The sequence below is a fragment of the Bufo bufo genome, chromosome 3, assembly GCF_905171765.1.
Source record: "Bufo bufo chromosome 3, aBufBuf1.1, whole genome shotgun sequence".
NCBI lineage: Eukaryota > Metazoa > Chordata > Amphibia > Anura > Bufonidae > Bufo > Bufo bufo.
This window is the reverse complement of record NC_053391.1, coordinates 180,832,099-180,849,426: the sequence shown is the minus strand read 5'-3', so window position 1 is coordinate 180,849,426 and position 17,328 is coordinate 180,832,099. Positions and strand designations below refer to the sequence as shown.

General features: G+C 47.8%; 1 protein-coding gene across 2 annotated transcripts in view; it reads left to right on the top strand.

Annotated features, from left to right (window-relative positions):
- Positions 1-1,498: 1,498 nt before the first annotated feature.
- Positions 1,499-17,328, top strand: part of MED14 (mediator complex subunit 14) — an 86,865-nt gene continuing 71,035 nt past the window's right edge. Inside the window, exons 1-6 of one of the 2 annotated variants that reach the window (XM_040423795.1) lie at positions 1,499-1,839; positions 6,160-6,186; positions 9,274-9,379; positions 12,670-12,843; positions 13,101-13,230; positions 13,407-13,535. In XM_040423795.1, the coding sequence (XP_040279729.1) occupies positions 1,655-1,839; positions 6,160-6,186; positions 9,274-9,379; positions 12,670-12,843; positions 13,101-13,230; positions 13,407-13,535 (751 nt within the window). In that variant the 5' untranslated portion in view covers positions 1,499-1,654. The remainder of the gene's footprint in view (positions 1,840-6,159; positions 6,187-9,273; positions 9,380-12,669; positions 12,844-13,100; positions 13,231-13,406; positions 13,536-17,328) is intronic. The other variant, XM_040423796.1, reaches the window with a different exon arrangement.

Genomic DNA, 17,328 nt, shown 5'->3' with positions numbered 1-17,328 from the left:
CAAATTTGCGGATCCGCAAAATGGAACATCTGGCCCTCTATAGAACTGTCCTGTCCTTGTCCGTAATACAGACAAGAATAGGACATGTTCTGTTTTTTTTACTGTGTGCTGTCCGCATCTTTTTGCGGCCCCATTGAAGTAAATAGGTCCAGATCTGACCTGCTTAAAATACGGATCGGATGCAAATGAAAACCACGGCTCTTATTAGGATGCCTTCAAATGTGATAATCAGTTCCATACATCTGAAGAAGCCTTACAGACATCCATGTTCTTGCCAGCGATGACGTTTTACTTCTCATCAACATGCTGCATAAAAATTGCGTAACTTGAGATGTGATGCGGATTTTAAATTGTAAACCTGTAAATTTATCCTTCTCATTGTGGATTTCACATTGTAGGTTATGTCCACACAAATTACATGCGATTTCACCCAGAAATGAATGGAGGGTGGCTGCGCATGCGCCCTCCTCCACTTTCTCCGCTCCGTTCTCCTTGTAGGTGCGGGTCCCACCTCTGGGACCCGCACCTACAAGGAGAACGGAGCGGAGAAAGTGGAGGAGGGCGCATGCGCAGCCACCCTCCATTCATTTCTATGGAGCCGCCGAAAATAGCCGAGAGCTGGCTCTGCTATTTCTGTCGGCCCCATAGAAATGAATGGGAGCAGTGGCCGTGCATGTGCGGCGCTCTCCTATTCACTTCAATGGGAAAGGCGGGGAGCTGCGCCTGGTGGTGGACGGACCCCTGGGAAACCCGGGGTCCTCCAGCCCCAACTCTCCCCGGCTCCGTTCTTGTAGGTGCGGGACCCGCACCTATCAGACAATGGGGGCATATCCTAGCGATATGCCCCCATTGTCTAAGATGGGATAACCCCTTTAGGATTATAGTCACAAAAAATGCAGATTAGCATTTCAGTCCGGTCTGGACATAGCCTTAGCAATGCACTGACTGAAATCTGCGTCAACTCTGCATTTCCACAAAAAAACTTTTTTTTTTTTTCCTTTTTACTGCGGATTTCCAGCAGAAACGGCGCATAATATCCACAGCATTTCAGTTCCACCTGAATATACTCTAATATAAAATTCCAGTTTGATCACTACAGTAACCAGCAATCCAATCCACCCTGTACTACAGGGGTCAGCAACCTTCCGCACTCCAGCTACTGTGAAACTACAACTCCCAGCATGCACACTTGTAACTACAGTTCTTGTAACTCCCATAGAAGTGAAAGGAGGATTCTGGGAGTTGTAGTTTCAGAACAGCTGGGGTGCCGGAGGTTGCTGATCCCTGCTCTAATACAGTGTTACTACTAGGGGGTTTGCACCGTTCTGGGACTGGAGCGGTCGGGTACGGCTCAGCTTGAACATTCGCAAGCAGGAACACAAGCCCCTCCCACGTGTGTGCACTGCGCAGGCGCACAGCTGTTTGCCGTGTGACGGAGCCTCTTCCGGTTTAGCCCCTTCCCCCAGCCGCCGCTGCTGCATTCCCTTCCGGTGTGTGAAGGAGGCGGCCGCCTGTAGGCTCCGGGGCTCTCACACATTTGCTGTATTCCGTGTTCCAGGGGCAGCAACGTACGGGGGTCGCCGGCTCCGGTGTCCCATGTCTTTCCTCCGCACACACGGCTTGTATGAACGATAGAGTGTGAGCCTCAGGTAGAATGCCTCCTGTACAGCTGGAGAGCAGTCAGCTGGTGGTGACTGGGGGTCCCACCACTGCTCCTCAGCCACCTGCCCAGGGCGCTGTGGTGGCCGCAAGCTCCACCAGCCATGGCTACCGCCTCAGCACCCTCATCGACTTCTTGCTGCAGAGGACTTACCAGGAGATCAATGTGCTGGCCGACCTGTAAGTGGCTCTCAGGGCATTGGGGGGATTGGTAGCCCTTGAACATTACATGTAGATGCCTAGCCCTCCCATCTGTATATCAGTCACCAGTCCAGTCTCAGCTTATAATGGTATGACTGCTGATGATGATCAGGAGGTACTTTCATTGAATCAGTCTTCTCTGTCACAGCTCAGGGATCTGCTGGATACTTTCTGTATAGACACCATCATATCCATCACCTGGAAGCCTTGACCCTGCGGTCTGATGGTTGGACCCCATGCTTGCGTCATGATGGGTGCTGCAAGCAGTTTCTAGTATGCTGTGCTGTCAGATTAGACATTTATCTGTCATTAGATCTGTCCGTCTGGTTTCCCCCACAAAGATCTCTAAAGACAGTCATCATTCCACTAAGATCTAAGTGCAAGAGCTGTCATTGTCACAGCATTAGGCCGTGTTCAGCCGGCCATAGTGTGCGTGCAGGTCTGTGTTACCACGGATGACAGGTGTAACGATCATAGATCCCAGTGATGCTGTGAGTCCAGATCTGCCAGATCTACAGCTGTGATGCCCCCATATTACGGCTGTATGAATGAGGCAATATGGGAGAGGTCCAGTATGTCCGAGCCGCAGCCTGTTATGCATTTGTCCCCACAGCTAACAGAAATGACGTATAAGGCCTCATGCACATTTTGTACAGTTTGGATGTGGACCTATACCTTTCAGTGTCCATATCCACGTGTCCGGGCCACCAAAAAATAGAATGTGTCCTATACCTGCCTGTTTTGCAGACAAGAGTCTGCGGCATGCACATGGCTGGTAGCTGTATCATGCGGATCCATGGTTTGCGGACTGCAGAGTGCATACGGTCGTGTTCATGATTCCAAAGGCTGCTTTCACACGGCCCTGGGTGGTCCATGTTCGTGTTGTGGTATAAGCTGAATTGCTTTATGGATTCCATTACCACGGACCATAACGCAATTCCATGACGGGAGGCATTCCGTTATTCATTCCATCATAATAGAAGTCTATGGCCAAAATAACGGATCCGTTATCCCTAATGAAAACCTTTACAAATGAATTTTGTCACCTGTGATGCCAATTGGCAAGGTAGCCTGCTGTCCCCACGTGGTGCCTATATTATGGGTGTGTAGCTGCCATGTAAGACTGGACATCAGAGATATGACTGACCAGTGTCATCTGTATTGAGGTGTATAGCCGCTATGTAGGACTGGACATCAGAGACATGACTGACCAGTGTCATCTGTATTGAGGTGTATAGCTGCTGTGTAGGACTGGTCATCAGAGACATGACTGACCAGTGTCATCTGTATTGAGGTGTATAGCTGCTGTGTAGGACTGGACATCAGAGACATGACTGACCAGTGGCATCTGTATTGAGGTGTATAGCTGCTGTGTAGGACTGGACATCAGACATGACCGACCAGTGTCATCTGTATTGAGGTGTATATCCGCCGTGTAGGACTGGACATCAGAGACATGACTGACCAGTGTCATCTGTATTGTGATGGCAGTTTCCAGTCAGTTCATTTGAGCGCAGTCCCTATCACAGCCACCATACAGCGCCGTGCTTGGTAAGCAGTGAGAAGGCCATGGTGCTCACAGGAGTGCTGCTGCCTTCTCAAGCACCTGATCGGCGGGGGTCCCTGGTGTTGGACCCAACCAATCAGATACTGATGACTTATCCTGAGGACAGGTCATCAGTATCAACCTCCTAGAAAACCATTTTAATAAAGAACGTACCATGATTACAGTACCGCTAGATCGGTCTATGCATTTCGAACTGGATAGTTCTTAATCGCGATCACCTTTTCCGTGACACGTTTCCTGGTGCCAGGTGTCCGCGCAGCGGCTGGGATTGAGCGAGATGCTTTTTACCTTCACTTGTTTTCCCATTTCCAGTTTCACTTTTCCCAGGGGCCCCGTAGCTCATCTCATTCTCTGTATTACCAAGTGCAGCCGCACATTTGTGAGGGTTACTGGAGGAGATTTATCAAACTGATGTAAAGGAAATCTGGCTTAGTTGCCGATAACAACCAATCAGATTCCACCCTTCATTTTTCAGAGCTCCTTTGGAAAATGTAAGGTGAAATCTAATTAGTTGCTATGGGCATCTACACCAGTTCTACTTTACACCAGTTGGATAAATCACCACCACTGTGCGTTTAAACACGTTTGAGCGCTGTGGGCCCCAACAGTCGGGCCCTCTCTGATCGGTCATTGCTTCTTCTATTCTAAGGGCCCTTTTATGGTGCCATTACACATAGCTGCCGCCATGGATGCACGTGGCCCACTAATGAAATAAGTGGAAACCTGTAGATTGTTAGCTCTTGTGGACAGCCCCCCCCCCCGTACCAGTTTCTTGGTTACTGTATTTTTATGTTCTGTATGTGTGACCCCCCCCTGATGTACAGCCCCATGGATTTAATAGCACTTTGAAATAAATAACAAACGGCAACACGTTATTATTAAAGGTGATTGACAGGGCAGCGCTACTGTATTGTCATCTCGCGCCTGCGCTGTTTGCTGCAACGTTGGTGCATGTGCGTTTTTAACTCTATATCCCAGCTGTGAATAATTCTACTGCGCATGTGCCAGTGTTGTAATGAACGGTGCAAGCAGGATAACAGTGCAGGAGCCTGGCACTGTGAGTCAAGGGGGGGCTTGGGTGCGCTTTTGATTCGACAAATCTCATGTACTCTTTGTGTCATTTCTGCAGAAATTGAGCTGCTGTGCCCATGTTCAAATCCGCTGCATGTCAACTGTTGCGATTCTGCACCTTATGGAGAGTGGTGGTTAGGATACCTGCACACAAGATATCCCCACCAAAACCACACCTAAGGGCTACATGACAAGGTGTCGCAACGTGACATGCTGCTGCTACTGCGACCTGACAATCTCATTGCAGCTGCAGCAGCATGTCACATTGCCAGACCATTGAAATACATTACATGAAACGTCATGCGACACATGTCGCCGTGTAGCTATAGCCTAAATCTGCGCTATTTATTGCGGTTTTGGTGTGGGAAAAATCACTCTCCATAAGATTCGGAATTGCACAAACAATTGACATGCTGCGGATTTAAAAATCCACACGACAGGTTCATTTCCACGACAGGTTCATTTCCACTGTACTTTGCAGGTACAGTATATTGCGGTTTTTCCACGCAAACAAATCTGTATGGAGTTAAGCTAAGGGCTCATGCACCCGGCCGTTGGCCCGCAAACAGTGGGCATCGGCTGTGTGCGCACAGTGTCACGGATGCAGACACGTTCACTTGAATGGCTCCACAATCCTGATGATACGGTGCAGATCGGAAGCACTATGGAGTACTTCCATGGGTTTTCTGTCCATGGCCCTGCACCGCAAAAAAGTAGTGCACTCAACTGAATGTGTCCGCGTCTGCAGACGATGGGCACATGGTGTGTGCCCCTGCATTGCAGATCGCAATTTGTCATCCGCAGCACAGGCCTGGCCTGGTTTATGTGCATGAGCCCTAAGGCTGGGTTCACAAGTGACCGAAGATCCAACAGAAAATCCACCGAGTTTTTTGCTGTGTTTCCACATGTAATACATGCGTTTTTGTTGCGAAAAAGCCAGAAGATACCACCCTTTCCACTGGTAACGATGAAGTCCTCAGGAAAACTCGGCTGTATAAACTGACATGCTGTAGATTGCAAATCCCCAATACCGCAGTGCAAGTAATCCCAGTATGGAGGGTAGCATCTTGAGGCAGTTTTCCCAGGACTCCATGCAGACCCCGGAATCATTGCTGCATTATGAGCCCAGTGCCGCTGTCATTTAAAGATTTATTGTGGGATGGGAGGCATAGTTGGGGGTGCGTTAGGCCGTTTATTTTGCTGCAGTTGGTCTGTTACTGTGTAAGCCTACAGGCCTCCATACACATTAGAACAGGGATCAGCAACTACAATTCCCAGCATGCTCCATTCATTTCTATAGTAGTTCGGAGAAGAGCGGAGTAAGTATGCATGCTGGGAGATGTAGTTGGAGTGCCGGATGTTGTCTACCCCTGCATTAGAATATTGATGGTTTCGCGGACAGGTGATGTCAGGGAAGAGAAGGATTGGGCAGGCTGAATATCCGCTGGTAGGCAGACTGCCACCAGTGGTGTCTTCTCTCCCCCATCAGCTCGTCCAAGCATGTCTGAGGCAGTCAGCACAGATGTCTGTCTTCAGCCATGGAAGGGGTACGGGCACTTTTAGCTCTATAGTGCTAGTTTATGTGATGGCCATCTACTGAACTGTAACATTTGTTGTGTCCTCCTGAAACCTAATAACTATTCGCTTCTTATCATTTTTAGGCTCCCAAGGAAGACTGACATGGAAAGGTGAGAGTTCTTAGACTTCATCTGGAAGGAGTAAACCTGCAGCTAATTTGGATATAGTAGGAGTGCCTCCAAGTTTGCAGCACGGCCAGAAATATGTGCAGATTTCTTTCCGCTACTTGTGAATGAGATTTTGAAAACTTTACTAGCCTTGAAAGGCTTTTCCGAGATTTTAATAATGATGACCTATACTCTGGCGCCAGTGCCTTCACAAACAGCTGATCGGCGGGGTCCCGGGTGTTGGATACCCTCCGATCAGCTGGTGATGACCGATCCTGAGGGTAGGTCATTAGTATTAAAATATCGGAAAACCCTTTAAATTAGCAGCAAATTCACCATGTCTGAAGGGTACCTAGCATTTTCACAAACTTCTGACATTTCATGGTGAAATGTCAAAAGTCCAGATCCTCAGACCTACACCAGTCACTAAAGCAAGGGGGCAGAACTCGAGTCAATAGACTTTCTATGAATTCACTTGTTCAGAGAGCAGAGCCAAACATAAATGAAGGGGCAAATTGCTCAGCTGAGTTTGTGAAAATGATATTGTACCCTTTATAGGTGGTGGTCACCCCTTGGGGACATTTTCTGCAGACCCCCCACAGAATGGCCACCCATGGTCATAATCATACTTACATGATCTCTGCTGCTGTGTTTCGGCTCAGTCGCTCCCCCGCTGGCTCTGCAGGTGTCAGGTTTCCCCATGTCGACATCCCTTTTGATGTGGGTCAAGTGGCCACTGCAGCCAATGACTGACTGGCCGCAGCAGTAATGTGTCACATCACCCGGTGACATAATGCGAGTGACAAGTCACCGCTGCGGCCAATCATTGGTTGCAGTGGCCATATTACCCACTTCATACTGTATGTTGACGTGGGGAGACCTGGGACCTGCAGAGCCAGGGGGAAGCTATGGACCTGGAACGCAGCAGATAGGATCACGGACATACGATTCACACCTTGGGTCAGGTGTGAACAACCTCTTTAAGAAACCTGATTTGAAAACACACTTCATTAACCCCTTTCCAATGAGCGCCGTAGATATATGGTGCAGCAGGAAGTGACTTTCCTCATTCAGCGCTCTGATTGAGTGGGAACAGGAGCTGTGCTCACTCAGTCAGTTAGTACAAGAGCCTGGCTGTTACTGAAAGCTGGGCCCCTGCTGTGTCTGCCAGCATCGCTGAAAACTCAGATGCCTGCAGACTAAGGGCTCATGCATTTGAAAGTATTTTCTTTCCGCTTCTGTCACATTTTTTTTTTTTTTTTTGTGGACCGTATGCGGAACCATTCAATCAAAGTCCGCAAAAACAACGGAAGGTACTCCGTGTGCATTCCATTTCCGTATTTCCATTCTGCAAAAAAGTAGTGCATGTCCTATTATTGTCCGCAAATCACGGTCCGAGGCCCCATTCAAGTCAATGGGTCGGCAAAAAATATGGAAAGCACACGGAACACATCCGTATGTCATATGTATTTCATCCGTATTTTGCGAATCCATACTGTAGAAATGCTATGCCCAGCCCATATTGCTTATGTGTTGGGTGATTAACAAGTTACTGTTTCTGTTTACTATCCGCAAAAAACGGATCGCATACGGAAACCATACGGATATGTTTTGTGGAATAACTGAATGGAAGAGGACTTAAATCAGAGCAAAAAAAACTCAGATACGGAACAACAAATTTATGAAAAGCGGACTACAAAACAACAACTGTCGTGTGCATGAGCCCTAACCCTCTAGATGCTGCAGTCAATGCTGACCATGTCATATAAGGGGTTTGCAGAGGGAGGGGGCACCCTCTTTCAACTTATTGCACCCTGGGGTGCCAGTGGATGCCATGGCAGCCAGAATCCTTACAAAGACCTCCGAACCTGTCATGTATAAAACCTATGAGGCCAAGCCCTCTGGGTCTTACAGGCAACTGACAGTGTGAAATGCAGTACCATACAGCACCTATTGTACTGCATTGAAACAACACTCAGACCCTCAAAAGTTGTAGTACCCTATTGAGACTAAAATAAACAGTGTTTTATAAAAAGGAAAAAAAAGTAGTTTCAAGTGTAAAAAATGTTTTGTATCGCCGCATCCGCAATGACCAGCTCTATAAAGGTGAATGCCGTAAAAAAAAAAGCTATGCCAGAACAACCACTTTTTTGCTTTAATTGTGTAAAAGTAGCAAAACTGAAAAAAAAAATATATAAAATTGGTGTCTCTGTAGTCATACTGGCAAAATAAAGATAACATGTCATTTTTTTTTCTCCACGTTGTACGTCTCAATAACAAAACCCAAAAAGCAAAAAGGAGCAATTGCTGATTTTTCTATATCCTGATTCCCAAAAAGCTAAATAAAAAGTAATCAAAAAGTTGTATAATCAAAATGTCTATTGTCTGGAAGGGGTTAAAGTATTTATTTTATAGAACTTTATTTTATTGTTAATATTTTTATTTAGCCACAAATGTAAACGCTGTTCTGTGTAAAGATTTGTAGGCCTTTTCAGGTTGAAGAAACTGATAGGGCCATTCTCTTAGGAGTACTCCATTTCTGCGGCCTTTCCGTGCATTGGGGACCACATGGGCAACATCCGAGCAGCGGGCCGGACCCATTCAACTTGAATGGGTCCGTGGTATGCCTGCACCGCAACAAAATATGACATGTCGTATTTTCTTGTGGTGCAGAACCATGGAAAGAAACACCACGGAAGCACTCTGTAGTGCTTCCGGTGTTTCGTGACTCTGTTCCGCATCTCCGAAATTGCGGACCCATTCAAGTGAATGGGTCCGCATCCGTGATGCGGGGTGCACTCGGCCAGCGGCCGTGGATTGCCGACCCGCGGTTTGTGCATGAGGTCTAAAAATGGGAAGAATTGTTTATCTGGTCTGTGCAGCTAAATCAGTGCTTGAAGTGTTGTTAGCAGCTGTGTGCCATTCCCATACTTACTTTTGGCCCTGCTCGGGGGACAATAAATCTGAAACCCTGTTAGACTTTGGGAGATTTAATTCTGGAGCTCTCACTATTTGTGTTTAGAAAATTACTGTTAACAGCATGAAAACATATTACAACCATAATGTAGACAGTTTTTTGTGTTATTATAGGAAAATTGAAATTGTACAGTTTGCTAGTCGTACACGTCAGCTCTTCGTTAGGCTCCTAGCTCTGGTGAAATGGGCAAACAATGCTGGCAAAGTGGAGAAATGTGCGGTGAGTATTACCGGTGCTCACATTCTGCTTCCACACCTATTTCGGTACAAACGCTGTGTGCACATTAAAGGGGTTCTCCAGAAAAAAAAAAAAAAGAAAATACTTAAATATTATTTTATAATATGTTCACAATACCTTTCATTACTTAGAATGGCTTGTTTTGTCTAGGGAGCAATCATTAGGAGAAATAAAATGGCTGCTGTCCCGTCAGTACACACAAAACCTGTCCTAAACACACAGGAGGACAAGTTACTTCACCACAATGAGCCATAGTGCTGCCTCATCCTCCTCTCTGCTCTGCTTGTCAGGAATCATAATCCTGAATACAGGTGATTCTCTGTGGGAATGGAGATGAAGAGGAGACATGAGAGTAGGGTTGTTGCGTGTATCGAAATTTCGATACCCAATCGATACTTTTGCCCTGGTATCGTATCCGGGATTTCAATTTTTTCTATACTAGGCTGCGCTGCTGCGCAGTCTAGTATCTCTGAACATGAGCGCTCTGCTGTCGGCGCGCTCATGTTCCCTCAGCAGCACAGGGGAGAAGGAAGCAGTCTCTCCCTCCCCCCTGTGCTGCCACCAATGAGGAGAGGGGGGGCCACAGCGGGCGAAAGGAGCGTCACCCAGGAATAATAGTAAGTGCAGGGAGATCCCTGGGTGCTGCTCTATGTAGTCTTTAATTTTTAATACAGGAGGCAGGTGCCGGCAGCAGAATCGCATAGCCAGCATCCTGCCTCTGACAGGGAGCTGCGATCAGCGGCAGTTAGCCCCTCAGGTGCGGCACCTGAGGGGTTAACTGCTGCTGATTTGCTGCCAGTACCAGCCTCCTGTATTGAAGGTTAATTATCATTGGTGGCACAGTGCGCCCGTCCCCCTCAACCCCCCAGTTTTAAAATCATTGGTGGCAGTGGCCACAGGCTCCCCTCCCCCTCATTGGTGGCAGTGGCAGCTTCTGATCGGAACCCCAGCAGTGTAATCCTGGGGCTCCGATCGGTTACCATGGCAGCCAGGACGCTACTGAAGCCTTGGCTGCCATGGTCGGCTCCCTGCTGCTGTGTGCACTATGCACAGGGCAGCAGGGAGAGTGTGAAGTCCTATTCACCCTGATAGAGCTTTATCAGGGTGAATAGGACAAGGGATTAAAATATCCCAGGTTCTAGCCCCTAAGGGGGAAATAGTTAATAAACTGTACCAAAAAAAAAACGTTAAAAAAACACCAAGTATAAATCACCCCCTTTTCCAATTTTACATATAAAATATATGAACAATAAATAAACATATCACATATTGCCACGTCTGAAAAGTCCAAACTATTAAAACATTTAAAAAAATCTATGCGGTGAATGCCGGAACAGAAAAAAAAAAAAAAAACTTTTTTATTTTTTTTAAAATGCGGAATGCACGTGGCTTTTTTGGTGTTTTTATTTTTTCGCGTGGTATCGAATGGTATTGAGTATCACAATACTCGATAATCAAAATTGTATCGCAGCAACTCTACATGAGAGGAGGGTGAGGTGTGGATAATGAGCACTTATTTACAGTCTCCATTTCCACAGCCTGTCAGTCTTGTCTGTACTTCATGACTCCTCAAGAACTAAATTCCCCAGCGGTTCATCTTATCAGCTGTATTCAGGATCATAATCCCTGACATGTAGAGAGGAGGAGGGAGGAGGCAGCTCTTTACCTCAATGTTGTAAAGTAACTTGTCCTCATGTGTGATCAGGACAGGTTTTGTGTGAACTAATGGGACAGCGGACATTTTGTTTCCCCTGATGATTGCTCCCCAGACAAAATGAGCCATTATAAATAATGAAAGGTATTCGAGAATATATTTATAATTATTTTCTTAATCCCCGGAGAACCCCTTTAACAACCATTTAGTGTATTTAAAAAACAAAACAAATTAACTTTAAAGTGGTAGCCCACAAATTAAAAAAATGTCTACAGCAGCTCCAAAAAACACTGCACGTCAGTGTAATTGTCACAATTTTCTAGCGTATTTACTCACCCCTGTGCGGCTCTGGTCTCTTCACTGTCTGTGTGTGTGCAGCAACTCCTCACATGTGACTTTTAAGCACCAGCATTTCCTAGGAGTGCACTGCAGCCAGCTTTCGACTCCTTCTTCCTCCTCTGTATAGTCGCAAGCAGTGCTAATAAATAGCACTATATTATGCAGTGCCCCCCTTCTCCACTGATCTAGAGAGAGATATTGCTATGTTTCTATAAACTTAGAAGCAGGGATTAATAAATGAATGATGCATTAGGCACTTCAGTATGGGATCACTACATCATCACTGAGAGACGGATGGGAGCAGGAAAGCCACTGAAGATGCCACTGAATGCAGGACCAGAATTTCAGGCACAGGAGAAACATCAGTGGTTGCCATAAGAAGAAGAAAAAAATTGTACACGTCTAGCCTTTTGGACATTTTTAATTTTCACTAGCAGTTTGCCCTATCGAAAACATTATACTCACCTGCTCCCTGCCTCTCCATTTGAGCTCCAGGTCAGTTTTCTGTAAACTTCTAGTATGGACAAGGTTACATGTACCACTGCAGCCAATGTCTGGTCTCAGCAGTGACATGTCACTTGGGGAACAGAACCCTATCGCAAGATGCAGTGAATGGTGAGGTGGCTGCACACGCATGGCCCTCTCTATACACTCCTACGGGACTTTCAAAAATTGGTGAGCATGCTTTCTCAGCACGTTCGGTGTCTGCACAGACGGATCCGCTTCTATTATGCAAACGATGGTATCCGTTCAGAACGGATCCGTCTGCATTATATTTCTGAAAAAAATCTAAGTGTGAAAGTTAGTCAGACGGATCCGTCCAGACTTTGCATTGAAAGTCAATGGGGGACGGATCCGTTTGAAATTGCACCATATTGTGTCAACTTCAAACAGATCCGTCCCCATTGACTTACATTGTAAGTCTGGACGGATCCGTTTGGCTCCGCAAGGCCAGGCGGACACCCGAACGCTGCAAGCTGCGTTCGGGAGTCCGCCTGCTGAGCGGAACGGAGGCCAAACGGTGCCAGACTGATGCCTTCTGAGCGGATCCGCATCCAGTCAGAATGCATTGGTAGCTGGACGGATGCGTTCGGGGCCGCTTGTGAGACCCTTCAAACGGAGCTCACAAGCGGAACCCCTAACGCAAGTGTGAAAGTAGCCTTACATGCATTGCCACTGAAAATGCTTGCAGAATTGGCCAGAATCCACAACCTGTGAATATGGCCTTACTTTGACCCCTCTTTATTTCTTAATTCATATGTTTCTTTTTTTTATGCAGATGATATCAAGCTTTCTCGACCAGCAAACCATCTTGTTTGTTGACACAGCTGACAGACTGGCATCATTGGCTAGAGATGCCCTGGTGCACGCTCGTCTACCTAGCTTTGCAATTCCTTATGCAATTGATGTTCTTACAACAGGGTCCTATCCACGACTGCCAACGTGTATTAGGGTATGTTTAGATCCCAGAAAACTGTGACAAAGAATACAACCAGCCTTATGTCCTTCCACCTGCATTGTGATCTTCTTCATTGGATGAACTAATTCAGTGCTGTCGTTTTCACCGTGATAAGCCTCATGCAGACGTCCGTGGAACACGGACATCTGCATGAGGCTTTACCTAGCCAATGTTCTGTAATGTCTTCTAGATGCTGGTCAGCATTGATACCATGGCTTGTTGGCTAACTAGTTCACTCTCTTAACTGACAGGATAAAATTATCCCTCCTGATCCAATTACCAAAAGTGAAAAACAATCAACTCTTCACCAACTCAATCAGATTCTGAGGCATCGACTGGTTACTACAGACCTCCCTCCGCAGCTGGCGAATCTTACAGTTGGTATGGATGAAAGCTTTTCTTCTGTCCCCAAGCATACCGGTAGTAGTATTACAGCAGTCTCTGAATAGCATATTACTGAGTTTATGTATTGTTAGTTATAGGTTTACCTATATTTTATATCCATTTGCTAACGGTGTTCCTGTAGACTCACATTTTTGTCAACCATTGCTCCGTAGCCAATGGAAGGGTGAAGTTTCGTGTAGAAGGAGAATTTGAAGCTACCCTTACAGTAATGGGAGATGATCCTGATGTTCCATGGAGACTTCTCAAACTGGAAATTCTGGTTGAAGATAAAGAAACTGGAGGTAATTTTATGGACTCCTTAAAGGCTCTGTATACCTTCTGAGACAATTTTTGTTCATGATTGCATTTTACGCATTTTTGACTTAAAATCATATTTCTCATCCGTATCATTGGGGGTATCATTAGGAGGTGACACTAAGCATAAAAGTGTGAGCTCCTCCCTCCAGCTATACTCTTCCTACAGGGACTGAGCTAAAACACGGGCAACCGACTCCATAATGGGGGTGGGGCATGAGTTCTCCCTGCTTCCCCCCTCCTTCATCTGGCTTCCTGTAGCAAATTCTTTGCGCTGGTTTCTCTGACTCCTCCCATCTCCTGCTCAGGAGGACCTCTGCGGACCCTGTCATCAGGTTTTCTCCGAACAGGCTGCAGTAAGGGACACAGGCTGGGTAAGCTCTTTCCCCTCCTTCCTACAGGTTGTAGCTTACCCTCCTAACTTTCACTACAGGTACTCACTATGTCCGGACCCAGGCCCCAAAGCCGGCGGTCACTTCCGTGCGACATTTTGCATGTGCTTCTTGTCGCTCAAAATTCCCATCCGGTCAGTCGGACCCCTTCTGTTCCTCTTGCTCAGCTCCACTGCCAAGTGGCTCTGACCCTGTCCCAGTCAATGTAGAGCCGGAGTGGGTGTGCTCTTTCTCTAAGATGGTGCAGGGCGTTTCCCAGTCCAACAGGGCCATTGTGGACATGCTGGGGCGTTTGACTGTGTGGCCACCCTCTGACCAGTCAGACTCTGGGAAACCCCTCTGCTGCTCCCTATCGCTGCCGTCCTGCAAAATGGGCCAGACCACCCTCTCCTCGAAGGGCGTCTGCGTCCCCTGTTTCATCCATCTCCCCGCCACCTCCCAGGGAGTCTCGCTCCGATGCGTCCTCATTAGAAGAGGCGTGTTCTGAGGAATAGTTGTCAGACGCTGACTTTGTCTCACCAGAGGACCAGTCTTCCAAACTGTCCGCTAAGGTGGACAATCTCATTGCAGTGGTTATAGAAACCTTACAGGTTGAGGACCCTGCGCCCTCATCTGCCAGTTCTGGTTTTTCCTTCAGGCGATCCCGTCGCTCACCAAAGGTGTTCCCCAACCACTCGGAGTTTGATTCCTCCCTTTCTAAGGAATGTAACTTCCCTGACAAGCGTTTTGCTTTACCGAATCGTTTAGACGTCTTATATCCCTTTCCAGAGGATTTGACAAAGTGGTCGTCCTCTCCTGTTGTTGACCCTCTGGTATCCCGCCTGGCTAAGAATACCATTTTGCCTATCGCAGATGGGACCTCCCTCTCTGACCCAAGGGATGAGAAATTGGAATTTTTTTGCCAAGTTTTCTTTTGAAGCAGTTGGTACTGCCATGTGCCGGTTTTTGCCTCGACATGGGTTAGTAAGGCTATGATCGAGTGGGCAAACAAGCTATGTCGGGGCCTCACCTCTGGGGACTCCCCGGAGGAATTTTTGGACATTCCAGTGCAACTTTCCCACACCAGCTCTTACATCTGTGAGGCCTCTCTGGATGTGGCCAGGCTTGTGGCCTGCTCTTCAGCCCTTTTGGTGGCTATTCGCCATACCTTGTGGATATCTTGCTGGGCGGCGGATAACGCTTCTAAACAGGCCTTAACGTCCCTCCCCTTTGCAGATAGACTTTTCGTCAAGCGTCTGGATGAGATTATCTACAGGGGGTAAAAGCACCCATTTGCTGCAGAGCAGGACGCGCTTCAACAGGTCTAAAACGCGCAGACCTTTTTTTCGGTTCTTTCGGAGTTCCTCCAGCCCGAAGCAGCCAGCTGTCAAATCTGCCCCAGAGCAGAAGCGCAAACCATCTTTCAAGCCTCACCCTCCCTGGCGTCCTCGCCAGCAGGGCTCCAAGCCCTATACCTCCAAGTCCTCCTCTGCATGACTGGTGGCCTCTGGCGCCCCCCAGTTGAGTGGGAGGTCGTCTTCATCTGTTCCAGGATGTCTGGCTAGCTCACGTCTCGAATGCCTGGGTGTGAGAAGTCATATCGGAGGGTTACAAACTGGAGTTCCGATCCCCACCTCGGCCCCGATTCTACAGCAGGGAGTGATTGTTTGGGTTCCCCCTCAAGACTGTTTTTGCAGATTCTACTCCAATCTCTTTGTAGTCCATGTTCCCACCTCCATGTTCCCATCTGCGTCAGTCACCAGAAATATCTTCGGTTCGCAGTGGGACCTTTTCATTACCAGTTTGTGGCCCTCCTGTTCAGTCTTGCCACAGCTCCCAGAGTCTTTACCAAGATTCTGGCCTCAGTCATGGCTCTGCTTCATGCCAGGGGGATAGTGGCGATTCCGTACTTGAACGATATCCTGATCAAGGGTCCGTCATTCCCGGCAACGGTGGACTGCCTGCGCATCGTCCGGGACACCCTGGAATGCTTCGGATGGGTTCTGAACCTATCAAAGTCATGTCTTCATCCATCTCGGCAGCTGATGTTTCTGGGCATGCTGTTCGACACCGTTCGGGCCAAGATATTCTTGCCCGCGGACAAACTCTCCATTCTACATCGTCAGATCCTCTCCTTGTTGCGGCCTCAGCCTCTTCCCATTCGCCAGTGCATGAGGGCTCTGGGCTACATGGTCTCTTCTTTTTGAAGCAGTGCCCTATGCTCAGTTCCATACCAGTGCTCTTCAGCGGTGCATTTGGGACCATTTCCCAGCCTCCCTGGATCGACTCATCCGTCTCCCTGCCCCGACGCGCTGAGACCTTCGGTTGTGGTTGATGTCTCCAATGTGGACGTCGGGCCGCTCCGTCCTTCCCCTCCGCTGGATAGTGTTGACGACTGACGCCAGTCTCCGGGGCTGGGGGGGGGAGTTCTGGATAATCTCTCGGTCCAGGGCTCCTGGTCCCACGAGGAACGCCAACTTCCGATGAATATCCTAGAATTGCAGGCGATTCGTCTCTCTGGTTCATTGGACGAACTGTCTCCGGGGGGTATCCAGTTAGGGTTCAGTCCAACAACTCCACGGCAGTCGCATATCTAAACCACCAGGGTGGCACCTGGAGCCCCGCAGCCATGTCGGAAGCAGCTCTCATCCTCTCCTGGGCGGAGAGCCATGTCCCAGCTCTGTCGGCAGTTCATATCTGTAACGGAACGCCTAGCACCCCGACCGGGTACCTCCGTTGATAGATGCTCCTAGTGCTTCCAGAGGACTCCAAGCACTCCACTTGACACCGTCAGCACTGCAGACCCCACAAACCGCCGAAGCTTGGTGGAGGTCTCGCCGTCTCCTACCCACCCTGGACCTATGACAAGGCTCCAGGCTCCAGTGGGTGAACCTCTCCTAAATGCAGAGACAGGAACCAGGAACAAGCTCTTACAAGAGCTTATACTCAGGGGAGTATTATGATATAGCAATCCCCAAGAGTGTAGTTATCCCATCCCCCAAACATGAGCCAAGACTTCATAAAGGGGCAAAGCAGGAACTCTTTAATGGGTTATTTTTCAACCTTTTATGCAGGTCTCCTAGCAAGGGACACTCCCCCTGGGGCCCTTGTAAAAGACTGTGACAGTTTATATTTTAGCCAATCACATGCATTTACAGTATTGAAACCCTCCCAGCAATTGTACACAAAATTCCCTTCCCTCTGTCTGTAACGCAATCAACAAAATACAATGAACATTGTCTGAGACGCAATTAACTAACACACTGGCATTGTCTGAGACGCAATCCACAAAATACAATTACCAAACGTAATGGGCTAACTTAATCACTACCAGACAGAAAACACACATTTTTCCCAACACACAGAAAACACCTCAAAACCCCACACATCCCCATAATGTATACATCCA